Genomic DNA, 17,421 nt, shown 5'->3' with positions numbered 1-17,421 from the left:
AAGTCTCTAATACTGTGTTTTTCATCAATCAACAAATATTTAATATTATCCTTTGCTGAACTTTGAGGGATAAAAGAAATAATTTCCTTGTAAGGAAATTGTTAGCATTATATGGTAATTAATAAAGAAAAATATGTACAGCATAAATACCAAGTTAATAAATTCAAACATATACATAGGGTAGTTTGGGAAAGAGGACATACGCAGTCAAGATGGTCAGAAAAAATCCACATAAAAGATGGTGCGTTTACTTTGGTATTTTTCCTAGAGGATGATAGGATTGGGGAAAGACTTGGCAGGAATCCAATATGTCTGCTATTGATAATGGTATTATCTGTTCAAAATTTATAGAGGTACATCCCAGTCAGGGAAACTGGATTGAACAGGCCATGTAATCTCAGGTCAAGTTAGATAGCCTTTCAGGCTACCAAAATGTAAATCTGCATTAGTAGAAGAAATTTCTTCACCTGGGAGTTCCCCTTAAAACTAAATCATGACTACCTTAAAACAAGTTAACCTGTCAAATAAGTTTATAGTTTAACATTTTTAAAATTTAATTGCAATGTGAACTGGTAAATAGCTTTTTTTTTAAATGCTAGGGAATATAGATAATTCTCGATTTTTGACTTGATTTATTGTGTAGTTGATAACAAATAAAAGCTAATTAGCTGTCCAAAGATTTTTCTAATGAAAAAAAATGTTGGCACTTTTAGATCACAGATTTGTTTGTGGATAACAAAAATGAACTTCAACAATGTAAATGTGAACTCCATTATAAGGAGAAGGAACTTGAAAATACTCAAAAAAATTTACAAGAAACCAAATTGCAACTTGTTGAAGAAGAATATGTCACATCGGTTTTGGAAATCGCTGAAGAAAAACTTCATGATACTGCCAGTCAGGCAAGTCATTTTCTTTTATAAAGTTACAAAGTTTTGGTTAATCAACTTCATTGCCTATTCAAATAACCCAAGTAAAAAAAAAATGTATGTAACTTCTACATATACACCAAAGCCTAAGATTCCGTTTACTCTGTTGATCAAAGAAGTCAGTCACATTTAAGAAAACTCTTTTGTAGATTTGTCTATACTCTAATTTTACCAGTACTTTCAGAGCTAAAAAAAAAAATTATTTTGAATTTAACACCAAAAAAGAGCATGTCTTTATGAAAGAGGAGCACCGTATATATCATGAATCTCTTTTCTATATATCCTACTTTTTAAAGCATATGACAATATAATTGTTGTTTTCTTTTATAAAAATATTTTAATCATTTCTTTTTACTATTACTTAGATTTCCCTCTATCTCTATTCTTATCTCCCTTCAAGAGTGCTATCTTTATTATAAAACAAAGAAATTTTTTAATAGAATAAAAAAATCAGTGAAATAATCAATACATCAAAACGATCTAATTTTATTTTATTTTATTTTTATTTTTTTGCAAGGCAATGGGGTTAAGTGGCTTGCCCAAGGCCACACAGCTAGGTCATCATTAAGTGTCTGAGACTGGATTTGAACCCAGGTACTCCTGACTCCAGGGCCAGTGCTCTATCCACTGCGCCACCTAGCTGCCCCCAAATCATATTGTTAAAAGAATAATTAGTACCTATACTACACAAATTATTCTCAGAAATCAAGAAAGAAAAGTCCACTACCAAATATTGATATAATACCTAAACTAGGGAAAGATCAAGCAAAGAAGGAAATATTGATTAATACTGATTTCAGAATTTTAGGTGAAAGCCTGTGAAAGAGATTATAGTAATTTATTCATTTATACTGAAATTCCTACAAAGTATAAATTAAGGGGAAATTTTTTTAATATCATAAAAAATGTATCTTAAGACCAAAAGTAAACATCATTTGTAATGGAAATATATTGTAGTAGGAACTTTCCCAACAAATAGAGGTAAAGCCCCTACCATTATTTGATGTAGTTCTAGAAATGTTAATAACAAGTAAGGCAAGAGAAAGTGATTTACATATAGGCAAAGTAGAGATAAAAATCTATCCTGATTTGCTAATTACATGATGCTTTTCTTAGAAAATCCTGAGGAATTATAAAAGAAAATTGAAACTGTAACTTCAACAAAATTGTAGGTTATAAAGTTCACAAAAATCAACAGCATTTTTATATAAAAGCAAAATCCAAGAAGCAGTAAGGGGGGTTGTTCCATTCTAAATCAGTACATTACTTCTAAAGGGGCTCACAGTTTTTTATTTCTTTTTGTACTTGCTTCTGTTTCTGTGTATTTTTTAAGTTTTAAGGGCCCTCTTTTTAATTTGTTTCTTTATTGCATCATTGTTGCATTCTTCCACTTTAAATCTTCCTTTATCTAAGTCAAAACCTAAGTGTAAGAAGCATAGGTCAATCAAAATAAATCCATGTAGTATTTATGTCCCAGTAGAAATGTCTCTTTTTCTGCCTTGAGTCTAATAATTACTGTTTGTCAGGATATGTGGTTCGACATTCTTCATCATAGGTTCTTTGGAGTCATGGTTGGTCATTGGATTGATCAAAGTTCAAAATTGTTCGACTTTTCATTTCAGTGATACTGTTATTGAATAAATTCTTCCCATTCTGCTCATTTTACTTTTCATGAATTCATACAAGTCTTTTCAGGAATCTCCAATTTGTTATCATAATTTCTTAAAGCAAAGTAATATTTTATTTATACTCCATTATTTATCAAGGCCTTGTCCAATTTATAAGCATCCCTTAATTTTTTTTTTTTTGATAATCTGATTGTGAAGTGAAATTTCAAAATTCCTTTGTTTTTAGGTTTTTGCAAGGCAGTGGGGTTGCCCAAGGCCACACAGCTAGGTAATTATTAAGTGTCTGAGGCTGGATTTGAACTCAGATACACCTGACTCTGGGGCTGGTCCTCTATCCACTGCGCCATCTAGCTGCCCCTCAAAATTCCTTTGAACTAAATTTGTCTAATATGTAATGATTTGGGAATTTTGTCCTAATAATAAAAATTTTCATATATACTAATAGCTTAGATTTCATCCTTTGAGAGCTACCTGTTCATATTGTTATTGGAAAGTGCTTGTTTTTATATATTTGAATCAGTTCCTTATATCTCTTGACTATCACACCTTTGTCAAGGAAACCATATTGAAAGTGTTTTATCCCAGTTATTTTTTTCCTCTTCAACTTCCCTTTCACAAAGAAGATGATAAAAGAGAACATATGTAATCAATACCAGTGTTTTGTAGCTGAGTATTTGTTTCCATTCCACTACTCCTTTTCTATTCCTCTTGCCCTGACCACCATCACTGGTTTACTTTTTTTCTTCTCTTAATCCTCATTTGAGGATTTATTCTCTGAATTAAAATTATTTTACTTATAACTCTTCCCTTTCTGGTATTAATTATCTTTCCCCTCTCATGTTTCCCTTGGGAGACAGGGGGTTGGGGAGGGGGGTGTTTTCAGTACCCTCTTTGTCCATTTGAAATGAGTGTGGTTCATCTGATCCCTGTTCCCCCTTTAACTTCTTGCATATTTATATGTTCTTCTCACATACTCCAGTTATGAGAGATGGTTATATTCATCTCTCTTTTCTTCTTTTCTATACTTAAGTATTTCTCTTACCTTCCCTTTGCTTCTCATTTTTAAAACCATCAGAAGTCTACTCCTAACTCTGTTAATCTTATTTAATTCCTTAAATGCCCTTTGAAACCATGTTTACAAGGACATTTCTTTCTTTTTCCCCTTATTAGAATGTTATTTTATATCACCCTTTTTGTTGAAATTCATTTATCCTTCTAGGTTTCCCTTGATTCTTGTGATTGTATTTCAAAGTTTCTGTTTTATTAAGAATGATTGAAAATCCTCTTTTCCCCTATATTATTATATTCAACTTAGCAGGTTTAAATTATTCTTGGTTGTGTGCCTTTTGCCTTTTGGAATACTGTATTCCAAAAATCTTTTCAAGTTTATAATAGAAATTGCCAAGGACCATGTGATTCTGTTGTTCTTTGATACTTCAATTCTTATATTGTGGCTACTTGTAATATTTTTTTTCTTTGACCTGTAAACTTTGGATTTGAGCTATGACATTTCTGAGATTTTTACTTTGTGAGAATTTTTTTGGTTTGGGTTTTTTATTTTATTTTTTTTTTTAAAGAATCTGCATTTAATCTTATTTCTGAATTTTACTTTTTTAAAAAAAAATTAAAATAATTAGGCATGTTTTTTCCCCTTGGTTCCCCATCTCCACTGGAAAACAAAAACAAAACATCAAAGCCTTGTCTCAAATATGCAGAATCTCGGAAAACATACTCAATGGTCATATCCAAAAATGTAAGAGTCATTTTTCCTATTTAGTCTATCACTCTTTCAGGAGGTGTATAACATGTTTCATTATTGAGTCTTTGGAATCTGATTGGTTATTTTGTTAATCAGAGTTCTTAAGTCTTTGTTACTGTTTTTATTACCTTATTTCTGCTCACTTCACTCCTATCAGTTCTTAAAGTCTTTCCAGATTACTTTGAAACAATTCCTTTCATTTTTTCTTATTGTATTCATATTGTATTATTATTATTATTATTATTATTATTATTATTATACAATTTAATTTGTTTAACTGTTCCCCAGTAGTTGTGCAGTTGCTTAGTTTCTGGCTCTTTACTATTTCAAAAAGAGATCCTGCAAATATTTTTGTATATACAAATCCTTTTTTAAATAAAAAATATCTATACACATACACACATTTTTTTAAATTTATATTTTATTAAATGGGAGAAGGCATAAGTAAAGTATGTGTATTTTCTCTATACAATGATGCATTGTTCGTGGAGCTGATCAATCTTTTTTTTTTAGTTTTTTTTTGTTTTTTTTTTTGCAAGGCAAATGGGGTTAAGTGGCTTACACAGCTAGGTAATTATTAAGTGTCTGAGACCGGATTTGAACCCAGGTACCGGTGCTTTATCCACTGTGCCACCTAGCCGCCCCTAAGCTGATCAATCTTAATGGACTTTTCTCATTCTATCAGTGCAACAATCAGCAACAACTTTGGTGTATCTGCAATGACGAATACCATCTGTATCCAGAGAAAGAATTGTGGAGTTTGATTAAAGATTTTATTTATTTTGAGTTTTACAATTTTTCCCCCAGTCTTGCTTCCCTCCCCCCACCCAGAAAGCAGTTTGTCAGTCTTTACATTGCTTCCATGTTGTACATTGATCCAAATTGAGTGTGATGAGAGAGAAATCATATCCTTAAGGAAGAAACATAAAGTATAAGAGATCACGAGATCAGACAATTAGATATCAGTTTTTTTCCTAAATTAAAGACAATAGTTCTGAAACTCCACGGTTCTTTATCTGGATGCAGATGGTATTCTCCATTGCAGACAGTCCCAAATTGTCCCTGATTGTTGCACTGATGAAATGAGCGTGTCCATCAAGGTTGAACATGACCCCCATGTTGCTGATAGGGTGTACAGTGTTTTTCTGGTTCTACTCATCTCACTCAGCATCAGTTCATTCAAATCCCTCCAGGCTTCCCTGAATTCCCATCCCTTCTGGTTTCTACTAGAACAATAGTGTTCCATGATATACATATACCACAGTTTGCTAAGTCATTCCCCAATTGAAGGACATTTACTTGATTTCCAAGAATTGTGGAGTTTGCATGAAGACCAAAGACTATTACTTTCAATTTAAAAAAAAAGTTATCTTATTGCATAATTTTGCTATCTCTTATGCTTATTTTTCCTTAAGGACATGATAGCTTTCTCAGTACATTCAACTTAGATCATTCTATAGCATGGAAACTATGTAAAGACTCACAGACTGCTTTCTTTGGGGGATGGGGGGAAGGGAATTGAGATTAGGGGGAAAATTGTAAAATTAAAAAATTAATTAAAAAAGAATAATTGCATCAATTTATTATTTAAGAATAAAATCTGGAGTATGCAGACTCACTTCAGTGAATGATTAATTTGAGAATAAATTTTATAATGACATTGGTACTGGACCATCTTTTTAATATTTAACTGGAAGTGGTAATAGATATGAAATCTAATCTATAATGTAAAAAAATGTATTTCTTTGTGATAAGAGAAAGAGTGCAACTTCACACTTGGTTAGCATTTCTATCTTTGACCATAATTTTTCACTTAAGTGCCTCCTTCATACTCTGAATTCTGACTATCTTAATTTTATGATGCTTATGTCATATCCATCTTACTAATTTTCTTTTTTCTTTTAAAATAGTTACTTACTACTGTTGAAGAGACGACAAAAGATGTGTTTGGTCTACATTCAAAACTGGATCGTAAACAAGCAGTTGATAAGCATAATGCTGAAGCTCAGGAGATATTTGGGAAAGACCTTAATAGCTTATTTAGTAAAATGGAATTTTTGTTAAAGGATGGCACCAAAAAACAAAAAACCATGTTAGATTCGTACAGTACTTTATTTGGTAAGCTCAAGTTCAATATTCAAGTAATTTTTTATTGTCCTGATTTAGTTTAGCTTTTAACTTATTTGTGGTTCTCAAAGTTAGTAAATGTTATCAATGTGACTTTGGGTATATGAAATATATTTTATTATGTGTTGATTTTTTGGCCTGGACCAGGTTCAAATTCTTTTGCCCCTTGTTACAATATTTAATCAGTCTTTGTAAGGCAGAACTTCTAATAGAGATGATAACAGTCTTCATTGTAATCATGGGTATAGAAAGTATCATTCATTACCATTAGTATATCATATTATGACCATGACTGTTCAGATTCTCTTATGACCAATTGATTGAGAGAGAGTGCCAATTTGATTGAGTCCTGTCTATAACCTAAACTAGCTCTGGGACCATGAACAAATTATGGGACTTCTCAGTCCCTAGGCAGCCAGCTCTCTCACACTGTAAATTGTTGATAAGGATGGAGACTCCATATTATGTGCACCTCAGACTCAAGAAATCACAGGTCTAGGCCATATGGACAAAATAACTAGTGTTTATATATTGTTGTAAGACTTATAAAGCACATTTCTTAGGTGATCCTCTTTGATTTTCATCACAACTCTTTTGGGTTGGTATTTAAGTTTATTATATGTAAGTAACTGTTTGCAGGAGAGGGAACTCCATCCTTCCTTTTTCCACAGCCAACATACCATCAAACCTTCAAGCCCAACACATTTTGTGAATACCATATTACCTCAATTAATAAGCTTTGGATTAGAAGTGTAGAAATCCAGATTGTACTAGTTTTGTGACCATAATTAAATCACTTTTTTTCCTGGGCTTTTCTAAGTGGGATGGACTAGATTTACTAATCCAGTCCAGGAGCAAAATTATGATTAAGTAACTAATTAAATAATACTATAATGTTGCAATGTACATTTCACTGTGATTGACTTGTTTTTGCATTCCATTCAATGGTCCATTTACTAAGTGTTATGCATATTTGATACTGAAAATTCTAATAAATTATTGGGAAACAATTCAATAAGTTGAACAAACTCTTAATTATTGTATAACTGAGTAAGTCAGTTTGGTCAGAGTATAGATTACGTACAAATGACTAGTATAAGAAAAGCCAAAACAGAGAATTTTTAGATTGATTTGGGCCTTGAATACTAGACTGAAAGAGTTTGAATTTTTTTTCCTAATTTTTTAATAGGCTACAGAATATCATTGAAGGATTTTGAACTGATAAGACCAGATGACTACATAGAGAAATATTAATATATTAATAGTGAAGAGGAGGGTCAGATGGTATAAGTAGAAAAAGCCATTGGGAAATTTGAAATATAAGTGAGTGTGAATGAGGGTCTGTAGTGGAAAAATAGATAATTTAGATTTTTGTTATTGGTTAGATGTGGAAGATGAGCTAGAGAGAAGAATCTAAGTTAATACCACAGTTTCTTCCAAACATAGAGGAGATTGAGTACATGCTGATGCCACTTAGAGAGACTTTATAAAGTCAGAAGGAGGAATAGGTTTTGGGGAGAAGTTTAAAATTTTGATTTTGAACCTGCCAAGTCTGAAATAGACATGTCCAAAAACGCACTTGAAGTCACAAGGGTAGAATTAAAGAAAGATGTCCACACTGGAAATTTAATATCAAAGTCTTCTGTGCAGAACTCATAGTTGAAATAATGGGAATTAATGATATTGCCAAGTGAGCAAAGGAAATGAGAAGAAAAGAGGTCAAGAAGAGAACCTTGAGAAATACTTTACCTTCAGGGGACTATTCTGTAGCCATGAAAGGAGGCAAAGTAGTAGTTAGACAGTTTAGAAGAAAGAAACCTACGTGTGATCTCTAAGAAAAGAAGAAAGGAGAGAATATCTTGAGTCCTAGAAGAAGGCTTGATCAGTAGTAAATATATTAACAGTATGCAGATCAAGAAGGGTGAGGATTGAGACAAGGGCAGTGGATTTGGCAATATGAAGGTCATTAAATATTGAGGAAACATTTTTGTTAGTGATGCAGAGGGATTGAGAGAATGAAGAATTGGATGATTAAACTTTGAGAATATTGATTTTAAATAACTTTTTCTTTTCATAGATCATCTTTTATCCACTAGTTCCTCTGCACTAGACAGCATTACAACAACTGCACTTGGATCTCTTACCTCAATTTTAGAAAAAGTGTCTACCAATGTTTCTCAAATGTCAAATGTGATATTAAAAGAAGAATCTATAACAACTGAAAGTAAAACTGTTCTTCAGAAATTGGTGGTAGGTAAACCGTGTCCTCTGATGACATAAAACAGTGTTAATGGTCAGCATTCCAACTGAAGTAGAAATTGTATTATTAGGTTTTTGTTGTTGTTGTTGTTGTTGTTGTTGTTTTTTTTGCAAGGCAAACGGGGTTAAGTGGCTTGCCCAAGGCTACACAGCTAGGTAATTATTAAGTGTCTGAGACTGGATTTGAACCCAGGTACTCCAGGGCCGGTGCTTTATCCACTACGCCACCTAGCCGCCCCTTAGAGATTGTATTATTACAACAATCAAAAAGAATAATGTAGATAAAAGACATGACAAATTTTGAAGCACTTTATAAATGTGAACTGCAATGCTAAATATATTATAAAACTATAATATTAATAAGATATTACTAGCATGGTGGTTCAGATATACATGATTTTGGTTTTTCTTTGAAAAAGCAAATAATTGACATCAAATGGACAAATTTTTGTGGAAGCAACTTCCTCTTACTCCCTGACTCCCCCGTCCTCCAGCTGCTATACACACATTCATATATTCTCCTATGATTTATAAAATTAAAGATAAATCAATAATAATGCTTTAGAAATGAGGGCTAGGTATCCTTTTCAGGGTCTATATGTTATTGGCTAAGTAATCATATCTCTAGTGCATTCAGATGAGTCCAGTGTAAAATAACTCCTTTGGAGCCACAGGATTTAGGATTGTTGGTCTCCCTTCTGTGACAGAAGCCAGCATTCATTATTGACCTTCTCTAGCCTGGCAGGAATATGAGGCAACTACTTCAAAAGATATAGTATTATAGAAAGATTGCCAATTATAATGTTTCTGCAGTTCTGGCACTAGAGGAAGCAACTCGTTGTGTTCTTATTAAGTAAGTATTCTAATTCCAATAGCTTCTTTTTTCTTGTCTGCCAGTTTAGAAGCTATATCTAATATTGGGGAGAATTTGCATTCAAGACAAGTAGGAAAATTTTTAATCTTACCCTCTATACTATGGGATACTTATTAAAGTATGAAATATTAATTTCATTAAAGTGCATGTAACTTTTTCTTTTTTTTTATGTTTTGGGGGGAGTTTTTTTTCCAAGGCATTGAGGTTAAGTGACTTGCCCGAGATCACAGAGCTTGGTAATTATTAAGTGTCTGAAGTCGTATTTGAACTCAGGTCCTCCTGATTTCAGGGTCAGTGCTCTATCCACTGCCCCATCTAGCTGCCCTATATAACTCTTTTTCAACTTTTTCGGTGAGTACTATCTTTTCATTTATGTGACCAAAGTATTTAAACTTTCAACTTTGATTTTTCAACTGTATTTATACATGTAATTCTTTCCCAGTTTTATGTTTATGTATACCCACATGTATACATAGATAAACACTTTTTGGTTATAGATCTGTTTTCCAGTGTGTGTGTGTGAGTCATCTGTTTATCTTGCTTGGTACGAGGTCATTTCCAGAATTCATCCTTCATTCAGATCACAATGTCTGGTGATTAATGTGTTTGATTGATTTTTTAAAAAATTTCGATAATAAGAGATGTCTTGTTATGGGTTAGTGTTATATATGTGAACCAGTTGATTCTTTGAGTAAAGTCTTTCAATTGTACTTCTGCTTAACTTAGTGATTTCTGTTTTATTAATGAGTGAAACAAAATCAAAAACCTTGCTGAATTCAGTTCCATTAAAGTTTATCAAACATTTTAAAATTAAATAACCTACTAAGTATAAGCCACGTAATGGGAAAGAGAGCAACTTTATCTTTTTCCCTATGACTTCTAGACCTATCACTGCCATAGAATGAATTTATGTTGGTATGACAGGACTTCCCCCCCAAAAAAAAAAACATGCTAAAAAGAGATATTAGTATCGTCTTCTAGATTTTGCCAAGTGATTCTGTGGAAAATTTGTTGTTTTTTTCCATTGTTTTTCTAAGTATAGCTACTTTGCAGACCCATAAGTTTCCAGAATTGTCTTGTTTCTTATCAGATTTTGTTAGGTCCCTTTCCAGTCTTTGTATAACTCCTTCCCCCATTTTTGCACATATTATTCTGAAAAAGCAGATGAATACTCACCCATAACTTTCATATTTGTTATGTTTCTTGGGTAAGTCACTAAAATTTCCTGGGTCACATTTTTCTTACCTATAAAAGTGAAAAAATTGAACTAAATCTTGAAATGTCTCTTTCAGCTCAAACATTTTATGATTGTTTAGCTACTATGGGATATGTAGGGTATTGTTGATGGTCAGGCATGTTTGACTTGTTTGTGAATCCATGAGCCTGAAGTTTATTCAACCTCATGTTCATTGCTTTTAAGGCACTATCCACTTCATCCTATGCCATCCCCTTCTCCTTTTGCCTTCAGTTTTTCCCAGCATCAGAGTCTTTTTCAGTGAGTGCTGCCTTTTCATTTATGTGACCAAAGTATTTAAACTTTCAACATGTTTGCCCTTCCAATGAATTGTCTAAGTTAATTTCTTTATATATTGACTAATTTGGTCTCCTGACTGTTCAGCGAACTCTCAAGTCTTTTCCATAGCTCCATAATTCAAAAGCAGTGATTTTGTAATATTCAGCTTTCCTTATAGTCCAACTCTCAGTCATACACTACTCCTGGAAAAATCATAGTTTTGATTTTATGGACCTTTGTTGGCAAGGTGATGTCTCTGTTTTTTTAGTACCATAAAGATTTACCATAGCTGTACTTAAAAGGAGCAAGTATCTTTTAGTTTTGTGACAGCAAGACACCATCTGCACTACCCAAGAATAGAAAATCTACACTGCTTCTATTTATTTTCCCTGTTTGTCAGAAAGTGATCAGATCTCTTGCCAAGATCTGAGTTTTTTTTATGGTAAACTTCAAGCCAACTTTTAACACACTCCTCTCACCCTCATGAAGAGGCTTCTTAATTTTATTTTCACTTTCTGACATCAAAGGGCTATTATCTGCATATCTGAGATTGTTGATATTTCTCCCAACAACCATAATTCTGACTTTTGAATCTTCCAGACTGGCATTTCACAAGATATTAGCCATAGAAGTTAGTTAAATTTTAGTGACTTACCCAAGAAACAGCAAATATGGCTCTTCCCTTGAGCCGTCCTAGGTAATCATTTAAAATGGTGAGGTATTCTCTTGATCCAGAGAACCCCACAAAATCATACAAGTCAAGGGGTTCAAATCTCTGGGTCCACTTTAAGAATACCTGTGAAACAGCTCAAGCCATCAAGGGCATGCACATCTGAAAAGCTACCAAGTATCTGAAAGATGTCACATTGAAGAAACAATGTGTTCCATTCCATCGATATAATGGTGGCGTTGGCAGGTGTGCCCAGGCTAAGCAGTGGGGTTGCACACAGGGTTGTTGGCCAAAAAAAGAGTGCCTAGTTCTTGCTGCATATGCTTAAAAATGCAGAGAGCAACACTGAATTAAAGGGTTTGGATGTGGAATCTCTTGTCATTGAGCATATCCAGGTTAACAAGGCTCCCAAAATGAGATGGCGTACTTACAGGGCTCATGGTTGAATCAACCCATACATGAGTTCTCCTTTCCATATTGAAATGATACTTACTGAAAAGGAACAAATTGTTCCTAAACCAGAAGAGGAAGTTGCTCAAAAGAAAAAGATATCCCAGAGGAAACTGAAGAAACAAAAGCTTATGGCACGAGAGTAAATATGACATTAGAGTGCAAATAAAAGTGAAATGAAAAAATTTGTTACCGTAAAAAAAAAGAAACATAGCAAATATGAAAGTCACGGGTGAGAATATACAGTCTAGTCATGTTACTTTTCCAATCTTAAATCAAACAGTTATTTCATGTTTGGTTCTAAGAGTTGTTTCCCGACCTGCATACAAAATGCAGCAAAAGTTGAGCTTGCTCTCTAGATCCTCTGCTTCTTTGAAAACAAGTCTACTCTTCTGTCAATTCTCAGTTTACATATTGCTAAAGCCTAGCTTGCAGAATCTTAAACCTAACCTTCCTGGCCTGTGAAATGAATGCAATTGTTCAGTAATTTGAACATTCTTTGACCTTGCTCTTCTTTGGAATTAGGGCATAAAATAATCTTTTCTAATCAAATGGTCACTGTTGAGTTTTACAAATTTGTTGACATATATATTGAGTGCAGCAATTTAAAAGCATCAATTTTTAAAATTTCAAATAGTTCAACTGGAATTCCATAACTTCCACTAGCCTTATTGTTAACCATGTTTCCTAAGGCCCACTTGATTTCATTCTCTAGAATATCTGATTCTAGATCAGTAACCACTTTATTGTATTATCAGTGATAGTAGGACCTTTGTTGTATAGTTCTTCCCTATATTCTTGCTACCTCTTCTTAATCTTGTTCTACCTCTGTTAAGCCCTTACCCTTTTTATCTTTTACTATGCCCATTTTTGCATGAAACATTCTTTTGATAGCACTAATTTTCTTGATATCTCTTATCTTTTCCATTCTATTGTTTTCTTCTTTATCGTTGCATTTCTCATTTAAGAAATTCTAATCTCTTTTTGTTATTCTCTGGAATTGTGCATTCAATTGGGTATATTTTTTCTTCTTTTCCTTTTCTTCTTTCCTTACCTATTGGTAAAGCCTTATCAGACGGACATTTTACTTTCTTGCTCCTTTTTCTTTGTATTTTTTTTTGTTGCTGCCTCCCATATAATACTATTCACAGCTCTTTAAGTAGTTTGTCTATCAGAATAAGTTTCTTAATCTATTAATTGCTTCCATTTCATAAGGGATGTTATTTAGGCCACACCTATGCAGTCTGATGGTTTTCCCCTACCTTCAATTCAAGTCCTAATTGTGCCATAAGAAACTCAGTCAGCTCCAGGTCTTTTTTAACTGACTGTACAGAGCTTCTCTATCTTTACCTAACTACAAAGCATATTATAAAATCTTATTTCTATATTGATTATCTGGTAAGGTTCATATGTAGAATCTCCTTTTTTGGTTGTTGCAAAAAGAGTGTTTGCTGTGACCAGTTGAATTATCTTGACAAGCCTCTAATTGTCTCTTCCTTGCTTCATTTTGTACTATGAAACCAATCATGTCTACTATTTCAGTTATCTTTTGATTTTCTGTTTTAGCATTCCAATTCCCCATGATGAATGTGATAATAGTTTTTTGGTGTTATTTCTAAAAGATGTTGAAAAGGTTCTAGAAGAGGTCTTCATCTTTGGCCTCTTCAAAATCAGTGTTGGAGTATAATCTTGTATTATTGCATGTTGAATGGTTTTCCTTGAATTTAAATAGACATCATTTAGTCATTTTTGAGATAACCTTGGTACTGCTTTTCTTACTCTTTTATTAATTGTGAATGCTACTTCATTTCTTTTAAGGAATTGTTGCTCACAGGATATGTCCCTTTTTTGCTTTAAAAAAATTTTATAAAAATGTATTTATTTAATATTTTATTTTTCCTTGGTTACATGCAAAAGCAATCTTTAACATGGGTTTTTAGAACCTTGAGTTCCAAATTCCTTCCTTTCCTCTCACCCTAGCCCTCTCATTGAAAAAGCAAGCAATTTGTTTTAGATTATAAATGTGTAGTCATTCAAAATAATATCCCCCCAGAATCATTCCTCTTCCAAATTTCTCCATGCCTATTGAGGGCATCATCACCTTTTCAGTTACAAAGCTCACATCTTTGTAGCTCTTATGTGAAATCAGTTGCCACATCTTTCCTTTCCTACTTGCACAGCATCTCTTATTTATCTCCTCTTTCTAATCTCATTCCTGCCCTCTTCATCTCCCACCTAGCTTTTTGTAATAGTCTCTAAATTGCTTCTAATCCTTTTCTGCTCCAAAGTATTTTCCACACAGTTGCCAAAGTGATATTTTAAAAAATGTGAATCTGACCTCTTGGATAAACTCCTGTATTTGGCATTTAAAGCCTTTCTCATGCTGACTTTCTCCACCTTTTTAATATTTCTAATATTACCCCCATTCTACTCTTCATCTAGAAGCAGGTAGTATAGTGGGTGGAACACTGTTCTGTAATCAGAAACTTAGCTGTGTGACTCTGAACAGGACTCTGAACCTCTCTCTACTTCAGTTTCTTCCACTATAACACAGGGACTATAAAACAACCTCCTAAGGTGGTTATGTATATCAAATGAGATAATATTTGTAAAGAACTTAGCTTAGTGTCAAGTAGCTGTTTAAATAAATACTTACTCTCTTCTGGTCTATTTTTGCTGTGAGCCTATTTCTTTTGCCCATACCAGATGTTTCATTTCCCTTGTCTTTGTACTAGTGATTTCCCATGTCTGGGATGTGCATCCCTCCTTCCCTCTGCCCACTTGAAGCTTCTTTCATTGAGAAGTTGAAATCCATAGCAAGGCCTTTGGTTACTACCAACTATTGTTTCCTGCCCCCCACCTCCCCTGTTATTACCTTTCCCCTTAAAATTTTTTATTTATTTAATTTGTCTTTATTTACTCATAGGCATTCATATTCAAATTCCTCAAAGACAGGGACCTTGTGGTTTTATCTTTATGTCCTTTACTTCTAGCCCAGGATCATGAGCCTAGTCCACATTTAAATCCTGTTGAACTGCATTTATTCCCCAGGTACACACAGGGAGTTGGACATCAGCCCAAGGTAATCCCACCACTTTTTACTCCCAGAAAACTGCCCCTAAAATTCTGGACTGGGGCGACTAGGTGGCGCAGTGGATAGAGCACCGGCCCTGGAGTCAGGAGGACCTGAGTTCAAATTAGGCCTCAGACACTTAATAATTACCTAGCTGTGTGGCCTTGGGCAAGCCACTTAACCCCTTTTGCCTTGCAAAAAAACTAAAAAAAAAAATCTGGACTGAAGTTGCACAGACAAAATTGGATGATATGTCTTAGAACTTTACTGAGTATTAGTTCCACATTGATTGTGCTTCTCCTTAGGGATCATTGAGACAATGACAGTCATTTTTATGCAGTGAATGAATATTTAGCCAGTTATTTCTAGAATTTCGTAGCTAGTTTAATTCAATGGTCCTAGTTAGGAGCATTAAGAAGATTAATGGGGGCGGCTAGGTGGTGCAGTGGATAGAGCACCAACCCTGGAGTCAGGAGTACCTGAGTTCAAATCCAGCCTCAGACACTTAATTACCTAGCTGTGTGACCTTGGGCAAGCCACTTAACCCCATTGTCTTGCAAAACTAAAAAAAAAAAGATTAATGCCTGTGGGTTTTTTTTTTTTAATAACCCTAGGAAGAGCATAAAACTCAACTTGATAAATCGTTGGAAATGACTCTTTCCCCTATGGTGGTGTCTCTGTTGGAACTCAGCTGTCAAATGAATTGTAAATTCAAGATTCTTCTGACAGTAGCCGATAAGGTAACAAATGTTTCGTTTTTAATATTTGAAAGTGAACCTCAGATTGAGAAGGAAACTAAATCCTTTTTCTTCAAAGATAGAAGATCAAAAAAGGGAAATGGATGATTTTCTCAACACACTCTGTAAAAATCTACATGAACTCCAAGAAAGTACTGATGTGTCCTTGGCTGAATCTCAGAAGCATTGTGAAGCCTTAATGAATGAACTGAAGACAGTGAAGCAAACCCAATCACAGGTATCATATGAACAGCTGGTTTTATGAGGGCAAGGGTAATTTGATCACCATTGTGGGAAGAATTATAAGCATCCTAAAACTTGCATTTTTAAAAGTTTGGAAATTACTAATGCCTTTTAAATTCTAATGTGGCTGGATATGATGTCACAGGCATGTCAACCCTGCCACTGGGAAAGCCAAACCTGGCACATCTCATGAGCTCCAAGAGTTCTGAGCTATATACATATACATACATACATATATATGTGTGTGTGTGTATAATTCCATGCTTATTTGATGTTCTCACCAAGTCCCAAATCACTGACATGAGTCCCCAAATTGCCTAAGAAAGAATAAACCAGCTTAGATTGAAAATAAAACAGGTCAAAGCACTGGATAAGGCTTGTGAGTAAACCACTATATTTTCAGCCTGGATGAGATAGTGAGACCTAGTCTGTAAAAGAATAAAAAAGAAATTCTTTAATCTCTAGACTTTGGAAATAGCCTACTTAAAGTTAATCTGTCAGCATGTTTACTACATGCAAAATACTATCCCCTCAGTGTTACTAATAAAAGAAAATATTGTTTACCTCAAACTAAAAGATAAGGTCAAAAAAGGAAAGATTAGTAGTAAGTTAGTAAAAAGGAAATTAAAATGTAAAGTATAACCAAAATGGAATTTTAGATACTTTCTTCTTTTAATTATCTTCTTTTTATCAATACTTTTGTTTAACTCTGTATTGTTTTTTAATGTCTTTCCCACCCTTCCTCATCAGCAAGGCATCCCTTGTGACAAAGGTTTTTTTAAGGCGGGAAAGCAATTTAGCAAAGCTATACTACAACCATATATGTCAGTATATGAAATAGTTCATACCTTTAGTTCCCTAGCTCTGTAATGAAAGGAAAGATATTTTTTTCTGCTTTGTCTTTCTTCTTAGGATTTTAATTAATGTGGGGTAACTGAACCTTTTTCTCAGGGCTCTAGAAATGTAGAAGGAACTGACATTATTTATATTTTCTTGGCAGATAGAGAACTGAGCTTAGTACCAGTTAGTAAGAATAGTTAACTAAATAGAAAGCCTTCTCCTGGAGTCAGACCTGCTTCTTCCCCTGGGAGTAATCTTGTGTTATCTTGAAATCTTTATGATGGGCCCAAATCCAATCTCTCCTGATCCTTTCTTTAGT

The 17,421-nt window shown here is 33.8% G+C and overlaps 1 protein-coding gene across 1 annotated transcript in view; it reads left to right on the top strand.

The window, feature by feature from the left end:
* Positions 1 to 17,421, top strand: part of KIF11 (kinesin family member 11) — a 71,760-nt gene that overhangs the window by 35,255 nt on the left and 19,084 nt on the right. The window contains exons 13-17 of the mRNA XM_074233360.1: positions 714 to 902; positions 6,227 to 6,434; positions 8,521 to 8,693; positions 15,897 to 16,022; positions 16,099 to 16,257. Coding sequence (XP_074089461.1) covers positions 714 to 902; positions 6,227 to 6,434; positions 8,521 to 8,693; positions 15,897 to 16,022; positions 16,099 to 16,257 — 855 coding nt within the window. The remainder of the gene's footprint in view (positions 1 to 713; positions 903 to 6,226; positions 6,435 to 8,520; positions 8,694 to 15,896; positions 16,023 to 16,098; positions 16,258 to 17,421) is intronic.

The sequence above is a fragment of the Macrotis lagotis genome, chromosome 4 (genome assembly GCF_037893015.1).
Source record: "Macrotis lagotis isolate mMagLag1 chromosome 4, bilby.v1.9.chrom.fasta, whole genome shotgun sequence".
Lineage (NCBI taxonomy): Eukaryota > Metazoa > Chordata > Mammalia > Peramelemorphia > Peramelidae > Macrotis > Macrotis lagotis.
This window is presented reverse-complemented; position numbering and strand designations above follow the sequence as displayed.